At 47.2% G+C, this 15,074-nt stretch overlaps 1 protein-coding gene across 1 annotated transcript; it reads left to right on the top strand.

Moving 5' to 3' along the window:
- The first annotated feature begins 6,026 nt into the window (after positions 1-6,026).
- LOC129016953 (speedy protein E4) lies at positions 6,027-13,747 on the top strand. The gene is made up of 7 exons (XM_054456814.2): positions 6,027-6,329; positions 7,117-7,347; positions 8,167-8,225; positions 8,998-9,083; positions 11,100-11,268; positions 11,392-11,495; positions 12,362-13,747. The coding sequence occupies exons 1-6, from the start codon at positions 6,221-6,223 to the stop codon at positions 11,449-11,451; spliced, it is 714 nt and encodes a 237-aa protein (XP_054312789.2). The 5' UTR covers positions 6,027-6,220; the 3' UTR covers positions 11,452-11,495; positions 12,362-13,747.
- The last annotated feature ends 1,327 nt before the right edge of the window (positions 13,748-15,074 follow it).

Raw genomic sequence — 15,074 nt, 5'->3', positions numbered from 1 at the left:
TCTTGTCCCATTCCCCAGGCGGAAATGCAGTGGCTCAATCTCAGCTCACTGCAACCTCCGCCTCCCAGGTTCAAGCAATTCTCTTGTCTCAGCCTCCTGAGAAGCTGGGATTACAGGTGCCTGCCACCACGCCCAGCTAATTTCTGTATTTTTAGTAGAGGCACCATTTTACCATGTTGGCCAGGCTGGTCTCGAACTCCTGACCTCAGGTGATCCGTCCCCCTCGGCCACCCAAAGTGCTGGGATTACAGGCGTGACACACTGCATTCGGCCCATACAGTAAAACTATTTATGAGAAGATGGAAATATCTCAGGTTAGTTAGTAGAAATCAAATTAATGAAGTCAATGAACTCTGAGGAGACGCTTGACAGACACACAAGATAAGGTGGAGGAGGTTGCAAAGTGTGGATGTTTGCGTAACCACAAGTGTGGCTGAGCCTAGAACGCAGTTACTATTCCAGCACATGGAACCGTGAAGCTATTGTTACAGATGACCTTCATTCTAGGACCCTCGTGTCGCCAGTACCATAAACCACATGCAAACGAGGCAAGTAAGATGTGGGAGGAATTTGAGAAGCGTTTGTGCAATGTCCAGGGGTGTACTTATAATGGGATGAACATAGGGAGTTAACAAGAGTCTGCACTGACCCTGAACACTCCAAACATTCTTGGTATGGCTGCATGCACTGGCTCATGCCTGTCATTTCAGCACTTTGGGAGGCCCAGGTGGGCAGATGGTTTAAGCCCAGGAGTTCAAGACCAGCCTGGGCAACATGGCGAAACCACACCTCTAAAAAAATACAAAACTGGGCCGGGAGCAGTGGCTCACGCCTGTAATCCCCGCACTTTGGGAGGCCGAGGCGGGCAGATCACGAGGTCAGGAAATCGAAACCATCCTGGCTAACATGGCGAAACCCCGTCTCTACTAAAAAAAAAAATACAAAAAAATTAGCCGGGCATAGTGGCATGCGCCTGTAGTCCCAGCTACTTGGGAGGCCGAGGCAGGAGAATCACTTGAACCCGGGAGGTGGAGGTGACAGTGAGCCTAGATCACACCACTGCACTCCAGCCTGGATACTACAGAGTGAGACTCCATCTCAAAAAAAAAAACTACAAAACCTAGCTGGGTGTAGTGGTGCACACCTGCAGTCCCAGCTACCCAGGAGGCTGAGGTGGGAGGATTGCTTGGGCCTGGGAGGTCAAGGCTGCATCAGCCGTGATCATAGCACTGCACTCCAGCCTGGGCAACAGAGCAAGACCCTCTCTCAAAAAAAAAAAAATTCAAAACATTCTTGGGGACTTCAGGTCTGTTGTATCTATCTGCCAATGATGTAGTCACAGGTAAACAGACCGAATATTGCCCATGTCTCCTGTTTAGTGCCATCTCTGCTGTTAGAGAATCCCAAGTCTAGAAGGAGGGAAAGCTAATTCTTCTGCTGACTTGGTGAATCTGCCTGTGTGACTGGCTCTTGGTCAGCCTGCCATGGATTGCTGCCTGAGTTGCCTTCCTGTCCCTTGCTGCATCCGATGAGGGTCCAACCAATCCACTCAGAGGTATTAGGATGAGTAGCAGTAAGCATGAAAAATACAGGATTACTTTCCAGAATACATAAAGACCTTCTATAAATCAATAAAAATGCAAAGCAACTTGATGTTTAAAATGCGCATGAAACATGAACAGGAGACTCACAGAAGAAGAAATGGCTGTATTCAGATGAGTAACTTCACCTATCAGACTGGCAAAATTTAAGAGATTGGTAATATACCATGTTAGTGAGTGTCTTAGTCAGTTTGTTCTGTTCTAACAAATTCTCATCGACTGGGAAACTCAAAACATTTGTTTCTCACATTTCTGGAGGCTGGGAAGCCCAAGATCAAGGTGCCAGGAGAGGCAGTTCTGGTGAGGGCCCATTTTCTGGTTTGCAGGCTGGAAATCTTAAACATTTCTTTCTCATAGCTCTGGAAGCCAGGAAGTCCAAGATCAAGGTGCCAGGAGAAGCAGCATCTGCTGAAAGTCAGCTTGCTGGTTTGCAGATGGCTGTCTTCCTGCTGCTCCCTCACATGGCAGAGAGCAAAGAGAGAGAAAGCAAGCTGTCTCTTTTGTTAAAAGGGCACTAAAGCTATCATGAGGGTACCACCCTTAGGAGCTAATACATCCCAAAGGCTCTATATCCAAGTACAATTATATTGGAGATTAGGGTTTGATATGGTTTGTCCGTGTCCCCATTCAAATCTCAACTTGAGTTCTTATCTCCCAGAATTCTCACATGTCATGAGAGGGACCCAGGCAGAGGTAATTGAATTGTGGGGGCCGGTCTTTCCTGTGCTATTCTCCTGATAGTGAATAAGTCTCAGGAGATCTGATGGGTTTATCAGGGGTTTCCACTTTTGCTTCCCTTTCATTTTCTCCTGCCGCCACCACGTCAGAAGTGCTTGTCACCTCCCGCCATGACTCAGGCCTCCCAGCCATGTGGAACTGTAAGTCCAATTAAACCTCTTTTTCCTTCCAGACTTCGATATGTCCTTATCAGCAGCACGAAAATGAACTAAGACAGGGTTTCAACATACGAATTTTGAGGGGGGCACAGATTCAGTTCACAGCAGCGAGGATGCAGGGAAATGAAGACTCTCTACGCTTTGGGTTGGAATTTAAACTTGTATTAAAGTCTTCAGAGACTCACATATGACTTGCGAGATCAAGGCTGTGTTCTGGCAGCTCTCTCACCAGTGGCAAAAAACAGAAAAGTATCATTTCCGTTGGATATCCTGCTACGGAATGAATTTTCACATTGAACATTTAATTTCCCATTTAAATAAATCCATCTGGAATTTGATTTGTATATGTCTTTCTATTTTCCAAATAATGAACTAGTTGTGCTAGCACCACTTGTGGCATCATCTCTACTTTCCCTACTGGGATATGCCGTGACAGCATTTAATGCATTCCTATAGAAACTTGGGTTTATTCTGAACTTTCTATTCTCTTTATTGTATCAAGGATCATAAACGGGGACACTGTAACCCGTTTCAGGCCTCCAGATCCAGATTTGTGTTTGGTCTTGTTTTGGTTTTGGTCAGAAGTGTCTTTGAAAATTGTGAATTTTCATGCCTTTAGGCAGCTGACAAAGTCAGGCCTATCTTAGAGCAAGATACTTGCCCAAGCCCTTAAAACACTTGAGGTTTTTTGCCTGGAGTGACGCTAGCAACATGCTGTTTTAACACTTTCACTTTAGAACACATTTTGCTGTCTGGCAGTGGACATTCCCTCTCATTCTTCTTTTGTGATAGTTCCTTAAGTACTCAATTCTCTAGATAAACTTTTACATTGTTTTGTCAACATCTGCGGGGGGAAAAGCTCTCTGAGATTTTGATTGCAATTGCATTAAATTCCTAAATTCATTTGGATTGAATGTACAGCTTTACCATATTGAAACATCATTTAGACATTTTGTAAGTCTCTATTCAGTTCTTTTATATCCTCAGTTAAAATTTTTAGGGTTTCTTCTTTTAATTGAGATGCGGTCTCACTCTGTCACCCAGGCTTGAGTGCAGTGGCGCTAACTCGGTTCACTGCAGCCTTCGCCTCCCAAGCTCAAATGATCCTCCCACTTCAGCCTCCCGAGTAGCTGACAGTACAGGCAGGTGCCACCACACCCAGCTAGTTTTTTCTACTTTGGTGGAGACAGGGTTTCGCCAAGTTGCCCAGGCTGGTCTTGCACTCCTGCGCTCAAGCAATCCTCCTGCCTTGGCCTCCCAAAGTGCTGGAATTACAGTTGTGAGCCAATGTTAGGGGGCTTGTCGACCAGCATACAGGGGCCTTGGAGGCTGCTTCAGAAGTTCCCACTAAGCCAAGGATACAAAGCCTGGTGACAGCCCTCCCGTGTGAGGCCCAGGTCTTACTTACCTCGCTCAAAAAATCTTTCCTGCTCATTTCATTTGAGAGTGATTTTGCTTTCTTTGGGATCTCTGTTGCGCTGCCCCACCCAGAGAGTTCCAAATCTGAATGGACTCCAGTGATGAAGTTAAATCAGCCCCCACTTCAGTCCTTTGGAACTAGAATCTGTGGGGCTGGGTCCTGGCATCTGTATCTTAATGTTCCTAGTTGAGATCCTTAGGCTGAAAGGCTGGTATTTGCAAAGCACTTCTCTTCCTCCAAACTCAGCCTCCGAACTAGCTGGGACTACAGGTGTGTGCCACCACACCAGGCTGATTTCAAATTTTTTTGGAGAGACGAAGTCCCACAACGTTACTCAGACTCATCTCCAACTCCTGAGTTCAAGTGATTCTCCAGCCTTTGCCTCCCAAAGTGTAGGGATGGCAGGCATGAGCCACCATGCCCAGCCAATAAAGCCCCTTCTGTTTCACTCTAATGATATTTTTGGTGCATACCTACAGCCATTGTTGTATTCACCTGCATCACTGAAGGAAAAGAGAAGGGGAGAAGTGACAGTTTTGTTTTTCCCTGAACATATCAGAAGAAACATGGACTCTTTAGCTCATTTTTGGACAATGTATTCACGTAATTTAAGATGGCTGCCTTATTGTAGCCTGTCTACAGAAGTTGCCTAGAAGACAGAAGAATATGCAAAACTGGCTTGAAGAGTGATTAATCAGAACTTTATGTGGTACAGAAGAGAAATTTTAATGGCAACAGAATATTGATCTTCTAATGTTTGAAAGCCTATTAAATAGGAGAGAAAGATGATTTTCTGTTTTGTTGTAAAAGGATCCAACCGGTTCTGATGGTTGAAAGCATCGTGAATGCGAAGGTCCGCTCAACGTAAGCAGAGTTTCCTAACAGTTGGACTTCCACAGCGACGGGATCTGCCTCTTCATTCAGTTGTGCCTTTCCCATCAGCGAGAGACTCCTAGGAGCCCATTAGGAAGCTGTGCCAGAACTCACAGGTTCTTTGGATGGTATCTGAGATAGTATCCAGCTCTTATATTTTTATTTGTTCTTAAAAAAATATTTTTGAGACTGAGTCTCACTCTGTCCTCCAGGCTGGTGTGCAGTGGTGCAATCATAGCTCACTGCACCCTCAAACACCTGGGCTGAAGCAATCCTCCTGCCTCAGCCTCCCAAGTACTGGGACCACAGGTGTGTGCCACGATTCCTGATTACTTTGTTTATATTTTGTAGAGATGAGGTTTTGCTATGTTGCCCAGACGAATCTTGAACTCCTAACCTCAAGTGACGCTCCTGCCTTGGCCTCCCAAAGGAGTGAGATTATGAGCAGGAGCCCCTGGGCCTGGCTGAGATTTTTCCCCTTAGTCTTTTTATACACAGGATATTTTATTCATAAAATACATAAATAGTAGGAAAATTTTGGGGTCAAGAGAAATAGATATGTTGTAATAGTTGATATATAGACCAGAGTTCCTTAGCTGAACTGGAGGGGAAGGCTTTAGGTGATCCATGGATGCCCTGAACTTGTGGACACCATTGAAGATCTGTACGAACCCATGGACAGTCTCCTATGATTTTCATTACTCAGAATGTCTCTCGGACTCAAAGATGCCTGAGAGCAAAGGATGCGTGTTCCCCTAGTATAGGATCCAGGATAGTGAATATCAGTAAACATTCAGCAAAAACGCTTTGCCACATTGAGTACTTTGACGTAACGTCTCCATTCAACAAGTCAATGTACCCGGGATCTCCTGTATATGTTAACCTCACTCTTGGAAGGTCTCATCATTCTGCTTACCCTAAATTTCCTTCCACCTTCCTCCCTCTCTCACCAGACTGGACTCTGAAATGGGAAGGAGAAGTGGGGAGGAGAGCCCAACATCCCTCAAGTTTAGAGTGGAGAGGACACAGCCTCTGCTGGGACACGGAAAAGAGGAATGCGGAGACCCTGAGGATGCTTTTGGACAATGCACAGAGGTTGGGACATTGCCAGGAGATACCGTTCACCCCAGATCTCCAAGAAAAGAGAACACTCTGGCAGTTACACGTGTTTTTCTTCAAACTGGTTGCCAGGTTGGAACGACCGATGACATCAGAGATTCCGACTCTCCTGATTGGAAGGACCGGACTCTGGGTGCTTCGGAGCTCAGGTGGACAACAGCAACTTCTCAGAACTGCTCTTCACTCCTAACTTCTCCCCAGCCTCCAGAAGAGAAACGCGCTCTTCTGGGTCCTAACGGAGTCTGGAAGAAGGCTTTGGACAGAACAGGGACTAGGTTCTGTGGACAGAAACAAAGCGTTTGGGAGAGATTATGGCCAGTGGTCAAGCGCATCCCCCGTTTGAGGAGGAGAGCCCCCAGCCTAGCACATCAGTGCGGTCCCCCGAGGTGGTGGTGGATGATGAAGTGCCAGGAGCACCAGGTGAGGTGACTGGAGGGAGAAGCGATGGGAGATGATTGACTGAGGAGAGGGAAGGGGGCCAGTTACTGGGAATCTGGAGGACCTGAGTAGCATGTGTGGGAAAGAAAGGAGGGACTCAGGAAGCCAAGGATCAGGGAAGGAGGGTGCAGGGAGTGGGGCCAAGCATGGCCACGTGGAAAGAAAGTCTGGGGAGCAATGAAGGGGGTCAGGAGATGCGCTCAAAAGATGAGAGAGGAAGGCCAAGGTGGACGGATCACGAGGTCAGAAGATCAAGACCATCCTGATTAACATGATGAAACCCTGTCTCTACCACAAATACAAAAATGAGCTGGGCATGGTGGCGCATGCCTGTAGTCCCAGCTACTCAAGAGGCTGAGGCAGGAGAATCATTTGAACCCAGGAGGCGGAGGTTGCAGTGAACCGAGATCGCGCCACTGCACTCCAGTCTGGGCAACAAGAGGGAGACTCCATCTCAAAAAAAAAAAAAAAAAAAAGAGAGAGAGAGAGAGAGAGGAGACAGAGCTCAAGGGAAGTTTTCCGTTTTTCTCCAATTGAAAGTTCTTCTCTGTGATGAGGAAATGTTTCGAGGACAGAGAGCTGGAAGAATGGGGAGGTAAGGGAGAGGCAGATGGGGATCAGCAAAGGAGAAAGGTGGAAACATGGCTCGGAGAAGCCGACAGTCTGCGAGGCTGGGGAGGATGGAAGAGTAGTTTGAGGTTCCTGGGTCGGGGCGTCTAAGGTGATCAATGGCAGAAACATGACACCATGGCCTGGTTTCTTCACTCAGCCCCTTGGGTAGATCCCAGCCCCCAGCCTCAATCCCTTGGCCTGAAAAGGAAGATGGAATGGTCAGACGAATCCGAGGAGGAGCTGGAGGAGGAGCTGGAGTTGGAGCGCGCCCCTGAGCCCGAGGACACCTGGGTGGCGGAGACGCTGTGTGGGCTCAAGATGAAGCTGAAGCGAAAGCGAGCATCCTCCGTGCTCCCTGAGCACCACGAGGCCTTCAACAGGCTGCTTGGTAGGAGGATACCCCAAAGAGCACCTCCAACCCTGTCCTTTTAAAAAAGTGGAATCTTTCAATAATCACACTTTCCCAGTAAGAAGAATATGCCCTCCTGGGGGGTGAGCGCTCCATGCGGGAGGAGGATGCTTAGGAGATAGAGGATTGGGCTAGTCTTAATAAAGGTCTGCACTTGAAATAAGAAGGCTTGGTTTCTAGCCAGGTGCAGTGGCTCATGCCTGAGAACTTGATGCTTTGGGAGGCTGAGGCGGGAGGATCTGTTGAACTCAGGAGTTTGAAGTTGCAATGAGCTATGATTGCACCACTGCACTCCAGCCTGGTTGACAGGGAAAGACCCTGTCATAAAATAAATAAAATAAAATAAAAGATAAAAGAAAGCTTGGTTTCCGCTGTACCCTCTGAAACTCTATGTCTCTTGATGACTTTTCTAAACCTCAGTGTCTCCATCCGTGGAGGGGGATAACAAGGCCATGGGCACACCCAGCTGTGACTATCTCAGAAGCAATGATGGGAATTCTGTTATGACTTCTGCAGTGGTCCCTTCCTGTCTGATGGGAGGACATCATGGCTTATTCACAGCTCTTCATCCTGTAGACTCTGACACCAAAGGCCTCCTTCGGCCTCTCCTCAGGGGAATCTCAGAGCGGAAGCCTCCCTCCTTGTCCAGTGAAAGTTCTTCTCTCTTCTCCCATCCACCTAAGCCTTGGCCACAATCCTGAGACTTCCCCCAGAGGGACACAGTTCTCCTCTCTGCTCTGTTGCTCCCACAGCAACCCTGTTCCGCTTCTCACCCTGACACAGGCTCTCTTTTCACAGGGGATCCTGTCGTTCAAAAATTCCTGGCCTGGGACAAAGACGTGAGGGTGTCAGACAAGGTAAGTTTGTTCTCCACTCCACTGTGTTCCTGTTTTAACACACATCCTGGGGGAGGGTGCAGCGTCTAAACCCACAGTTGCTCTCCTCTCTCCCTCTACCATCTCCCACCTGCTGATTCCATACTCTTGGGCGCCCACGTTTTGATTTTTCTTTTTTCAGAAACAGGGTCTCGTTCTCTTGCCCAGGCTGGAATGCAGTGGTGCCATCATAGCTCACTGCAGCCTCAGCCTCCTGGGCTCAAGTGATCCTCCCGCCTCAGCCTCTCCAATAGCTGGGACTCCAGGCGTCAGTCACCGCCCCCAGCTATTCTAGGTCTTCTCATCATTTGTCAGCATCTCCCTCGGGGCTCTGGTAGCCTATTGCATAGTTGATGGGTGGCCGCTGCCTCTGCACAGGGTCCTTTGGAATCCAGGCCCTGGGCCAGTCTTGAAACTCCTGACCCCTATCCTCTCAGATCTTTGGGACAGTCCTTTACCCCAGCTCACCAAGACCCTCCTGACATTAGCCACCCTAGACACACTCCCTCCAGTGATCCCATTGGAGCTCATCATCATGGGAGCATCACAGACCTCCCTTCCTCCGACTTCCTGGATTTGCAGCTGACTTTGAACACTCTCCACCCGCAAGCCCCCAATGAGCATAGTCACCCAACACTGAGGTTCCTTCTGTGATAGACAACCGCGCCCCAGCCCCTGTTCCCTTATCTCCACCATCTTCCTCTTCCAGGATGTGACCAACCTTTGTCTCTCTCTGTTCCCTTCTCTCCATCAGTATCTCCTGGCTATGGTCATAGCGTATTTTAGCCGTGCCGGCCTCTTCTCATGGCAATACCAACGCATCCATTTCTTCCTGGCTCTGTGAGTAGTTTGCTGCTTCCCACCTGTCAATATCCAACACCCTGGGACAGTGGACGAAGTGGGATTCCAACCTTCCATCTATTTTTTTACCCTATTTCTCCTCTTTACTCTGTATATAAAAACGATAAGATTATACTATGGTGTTCTTAGTCTGTTCTTTCTAAAAACAAACACAAATGCAGTTGACAAATAGTAGAATCAAACAAAAGGAAACGTAAACCCGTCCTAAGGGGAAAGGAAAGCCGTGGACACGACCCTGCTCCCCAAGCAAGCAGCCATTTCTGGTTCTCTCGTCTCTCTCCTTCCCATATCAACACCAAGTGCAATTTTCCATCCTCCTCCTCCAGGTTCCCGTGACAGGGGCTGAAATTCAGGTCGTCCTCGCATAACACGGATCCATCATCAAATACTCCCTGCTGGGGCTTCCTGCGAGTCCTGCCCCAAGCCACGGGGCTTCCTAGTGCTGCCTGAATAGCTTTCCAAAGCACAGCTCCCACGCCTTCACTGCCCACCTGAACAACTTCCTTAGCTGATTTGTCTCCAAATGGAGGCCCGGGTCCATAGGGCGAATTCAACCCTCTCTGCAGTCCTTCTACCACCAAACCTGCCTACCATCTTCATGTTTCATTGTTTGCTTTCGCCACTCCTCCCAAATGCCCTCCACTCCATTTGGATTTTGTGTTTTCTGTCTGGATGTCCTGCACACATGTGGATCTGAAGGGAATGGCCCATTCCTTAAAGTCAGTTCAACCCCACAGCCTTTGTGATGCCTCCCTGATCTTCCAGCTTCTGCATCCCCACAGCACTTTAGTGACATCCTAGGATGATGTGACGTTTTGGATTCGTTTATCTGCCCTCCTTTTCCTCAAACCCATCAGACTAGACCCCTGTTGAAGGCAGGGTCTTGTCAAAATATCAAAGATTTGTTTTTGTTTTTACCAGGGACTTGCTCTGTCCCTCAGGCTGGAGTGCAGTAGCCTGATCGTAGCTCACCGCAGCCTCCGTCTCCCAGGCTCTAGTGATCCTCCCACCTCAGCCTCCTGAGTAGTTGGGACTACAGGTGCATGCCACCACATCTAGCCAAGTTTTATGATTTTTAGTAGAGATGAGGTTTTGCTATGTCACCCAGGCTTTTCTGGAACTCCTGGGTTCTCACCTCAGCCTCTCAGAGTGCTGGTATTATAGATGTGAGCCACCCAATTAGCCAAAATATCAAAGTATTCCTGAAACACTCAGCACAATTCTTTTCATTTTGCAAGTACTCGTGTTATATTGACTCTATGGAATAATTCATATGGCATTTGCCTGTAAGATAAATCTTTCCTTCTTTCCTTCATTCATTCATGTATTCATTTATTCAACAAAACCTTATGAAGTACATCATATGTGCCAGGGAATAGGAAGGATGAGAAGAGAGTTCGCAGCCATGCTTGTTGAATTCATGCACCAAGATAAACAAAGGCCTCTAGTGGCCTTTTGGTAGGTGAGAGATGATTTACAGAAACACACCACTAGGTTCCTGTCCTTGGGGGCACTTATGATGGAGGGGGAAGACAGGTGTCTGCATACATGTCAAGGAAAGGGGGTGTGGGAGGAACAGGGATGGGGACTAGGATGAGGTGATGTCATCTGTCTTGTGTAAGGATGGCAGGACACACCCTTAGGATAAGACTTGGGTTGTTTTCCAATTCATTGGGGGTCTTGCCATATTACCCAGACTGGTCTCTAACTCCTGGCTTCCAGTGATCCTCCTGCCTGGACTCCCAACGTGCTGGGATTCCAGGCGAGGGCCACCACTCCCAGCCACCACTTGGATCATCTCCTTCCTGAAGGTGTGAGAGGCGCCCTCAGCAGGTCTCTGTCCAGCGGGGCCTCCTGAGGAAGGCAGGGCTCTCTGCAGGGTGGCTGTTGGTGCTGAGCTGAGGATGCTCCCCGCACTCCTCTCTGGGAAACTGCCCTCAGGCAGGGGTCCCTCCTGGTGGGGCCCCTGAGCAGCAACCTGATCTCTCTCCCCAGCTACCTGGCCAGTGACATGGAGGAGGACAACCAGGCCCCCAAACAAGACATCTTCTCCTTCCTCTACGGGAAGAACTACTCCCAGCGACCCTTGTTCCATAAGCTTCGATACCAGCTCCTCTGTTCCATGCGCTGGAGGACGTGGGTTTCCCCCGAGGAGATGGAGGAGGTAGGTGGGGCCATATGAGGAGGTGGGGGTGGGGAGGGGTGGGGTGGATTGGAGGCTGGAGGAGGGCAGGGAGGGGTCTTCCTGGGGAGTCCCTGGCTTCTCAAGTGGTGTGTGTTTTTCCAGATCCAGGCTTATGACCCAGAGCACTGGGTGTGGGCCCGAGAACGCACCCTCATTTCCTAGAGCTCTGGGGACATGGAGGCCTGAGGTCATCGGCCTGAGAGAAGGTACGTGTATATCCTCCGGGGTAAAGGCAGAATATTCTCATCTATCAAAAAATCCGAGGAACCCAACTGCTTGATCCGGCTTCAAGCCTGGTCAACATGGTGACACCCCATCTCCACAAAAAATACAACAATTAGCCGGGCGTCCTGGTGGGCACCTCTAGTCCCCACTACTCAGGAGCCTGAGGCGGAAGGAACACCAGAGCCCCATAGGTCGGGGCTGCAGTGAGCTGTGATTCTGCCACTGAACTCCAGCCAGGATGACAGAGTGACACGAGTGACACTCTTTCTCAAAAATGAGAATGCTACCTAGGTCCAGGGAGGTTCCTTATGGTTGACACACTTGAGTTACTGATTTGGGGAAAGGATTCAGTGAAGATTTGGTTGACATCTTGTGCAGCTAACCACATTTAGGACCAAGCATTAGACTTAAACATGAGAGATTAAGGTTTGGGATTAGGAATCTGGTCTGCTGGTTCCTGAGGTTGTCGTGTTAGACATGTCTGTAGCATGGTTAAAAGTTTAGATCTTAAGCAACATAAAAGGCTCCAAGTGTGATGAAGTCCAAAGCCACGTCCTCCAAGGGTGCTCTACTCCCTGGGTGGACCCACCCAAAGTCCTTGCTATGAAGCAGATCACTGGGGCTGACCTTGGGTGTATTAAGTGATTTGTGGAGTCAAGCTCACCAAAGTGTGAGTACCAGAATCAAAAATGATGGTTCAGAATCAGGGTTTACAATAAAGAGTTAGAGATAAAATCGGATTTATACATTGCTCTGAACTCTAGTTAGGATTGACGTGGGATGGGAATAACCTTCCTGTCTAGAGATCTCCCTCCTTGAAGTGTGACATCCTCTCTCTCACTTCCAGAACACTGGGCCCAGGGGAGATGGGAATTTTCAGCAGGAAGTTGATCGCGATGCTAATGCCAGACACCAGGAAGGGATAGAGGAGCCTCCTGTGCAGATCATCTAGAAGAAGCTGGACTCTTCTAGAAGGGGCAAAATACCGTGACCAGGTTTTCCTCCTAGGAGCCATGGAGGTACTTCTAGGAGTCAGTGGAGGGAAAGTGAGAAACCAGGGGTGTTTCTGGTTCCACCCCTTCCTGCGGCAAAACCTCCCTTTTCACGTTGCTGAATCCCAGCCTCCCCTGGGCTGGAAGCTGGAGTTCCTGTTTCCTATGGACTTGGTTGCCACAGTCCAGAGCATTTGAAGGCACAGCGCAGGCGCTCAGATTGTCACAGAATTCTTTGTAAAATATGAAATTACTGCCATAGGATTTTAAGAGATAGTTTAATAGATACTGTACATTTTATTGGTTTATTTTTCAAATGTTGGCCATACAATTGTTACTAGGCTGATTTAAAAGAGTCTGGAGTTTTTGTAGTTTTGAAAACATGCTGTTCCTATAGAGTTCTCTGATGGTTGTTATATACACATAAATATAATTTAGTGTTCATTTTTAAGAGAGGATTTTTTTTATCGTAAATGTTTTCTCTTTAAATCGTTTTATCTATTATTACATGTGCTCCCGAAGCAAGCACTCTTGTTATCTATGATACTGACCTAATATATCCATTATATGTATAGCTAGGTGGTAGTTCCCCTACATTCTTGTAAATAGAAATGTTTATTTTCTGTTTAGTGTTTGTTACTGAATTGTGAGAATTCAGTTGTGATTTTTAACATGCCTTCCGTATATACTAACATGTCCAATATATACTATACATTTTATTTGTTTATTTTGAAAATGACGGGCATGGCATTATTACTACATTTATTTCACTAGTTTAGAAATACAAGTATTTTTTAAATGACACTGTTCTTATGAAGTTGTGTGATGGCTGTTACACCTGTTATATACATATAAATATAATTCTGTTTTCATTTTTAAGAGAGGATTCTTTTTATCCTAAATGTTTTATTTTTAAATTTTTTTATCTGTTATTACATGTGCTGCTGAAGGGAGCACTGTCATTACCTAGAGTAGTTACATAATATATCTATTATATTTATAGCTAGGTGGCATTTCCCAGAAATTCTTGTAAAAATAAATTTTTATTGGACGTTGAGTGTTTGTTATTGAATTGTGAGAATTCAGACATAATTTTTTAGCTTGTATTGAAAGGTTTGTATGTTACTTTAAAGAGGACATGTGTTTGAAAGGAGGACCGGAGCTGTGTGTTTCAAAGAGGACAGTGCAGTGCTCTGCCTGGGAAAATGCAATAAAGATGAAGTTTTCTCATCTTCACAATGACTGGGACCATATCGGTCTGGATTGCTTATTTGTTGTCCAATGACATTTTTGTTTAATGCAGTTTTAGTTATTTGAACAAATTTATTAACCCTGGAAAATAATGCTGAATCTTTTTTTTTTCTTTCTTTTTTTTTTTTTTTTTTTTTTGAGATGGAGTCTCGGTCTGTCACCCAGGCTGGAGTGCAGTGGTGCAGTCTCGGCTCACTGCAAGCTCCGCCTCCTGTGTTCACGCCATTCTCCTGCCTCAGCCTCCCAAGTAGCTGGGACTACAGGCACAGGCCACCACGCTCGGCTAATTTTTTGTATTTTTAGCAGAAACGGGGTTTCACCATGTTAGCCAGGATGGTCTTGATCTCCTGACCTCGTGATCCATCCGCCTCGGCCTCCCAAAGTGCTGGGATTACAAGCACAAGCCACCTCCCCTGGCCCTTTATTTTATTTATTTGTTTGTTTATTTATTTATTTATTTATTTATTTATTTATTTGAGACAAGGATCTTGTCCCATTCCCCAGGCTGAAATGCAGTGGCTCAGTCTCAGCTCACTGCAACCTCCGCCTCCCAGGTTCAAGCAATTCTCTTGTCTCAGCCTCCTGAGAAGCTGGGATTACAGGTGCCTGCCACCACGCCCAGCTAATTTCTGTATTTTTAGTAGAGGCACCATTTTACCATGTTGGCCAGGCTGGTCTCGAACTCCTGACCTCAGGTGATCCGTCCCCCTCGGCCACCCAAAGTGCTGGGATTACAGGCGTGACACACTGCATTCGGCCCATACAGTAAAACTATTTATGAGAAGACGGAAATATCTCGGCTTAGTTAGTAGAAATCAAATTAATGAAGTCAATGAACTCTGAGGAGACGCTTGACAGACACACAAGATAAGGTGGAGGAGGTTGCAAAGTGTGGATGTTTGCGTAACCACAAGTGTGGCTGAGCCTAGAACGCAGTTACTATTCCAGCACATGGAACCGTGAAGCTATTGTTACAGATGACCTTCATTCTAGGACCCTCGTGTCGCCAATACCGTAAACCACATGCAAACGAGGCAAGTAAGATGGGGGAGGAATTTGAGAAGCGTTTGTGCAATGTCCAGGGGTGCACTTATAATGGGATGAACCTAGGGAGTTAACAAGAGTCTGCACTGACCCTGAACACTCCAAACATTCTTGGGATGGCTGCATGCAGTGGCTCATGCCTGTCATTTCAGCACTTTGGGAGGCCCAGGTGGGCAGATGGTTTGAGCCTAGGAGTTCAAGACCAGCCTGGGCAACATGGTGAAACCACACCTCTATAAAAATACAAAACTGGGCCGGGAGCAGTGGCTCATG

The sequence above is a fragment of the Pongo pygmaeus genome, chromosome 19, assembly GCF_028885625.2.
Source record: "Pongo pygmaeus isolate AG05252 chromosome 19, NHGRI_mPonPyg2-v2.0_pri, whole genome shotgun sequence".
In the NCBI taxonomy this organism is placed as follows: domain Eukaryota; kingdom Metazoa; phylum Chordata; class Mammalia; order Primates; family Hominidae; genus Pongo; species Pongo pygmaeus.
The sequence above is the reverse complement of the archived record's forward strand: the minus strand, read 5'-3'. Positions and strand labels throughout refer to the sequence as shown.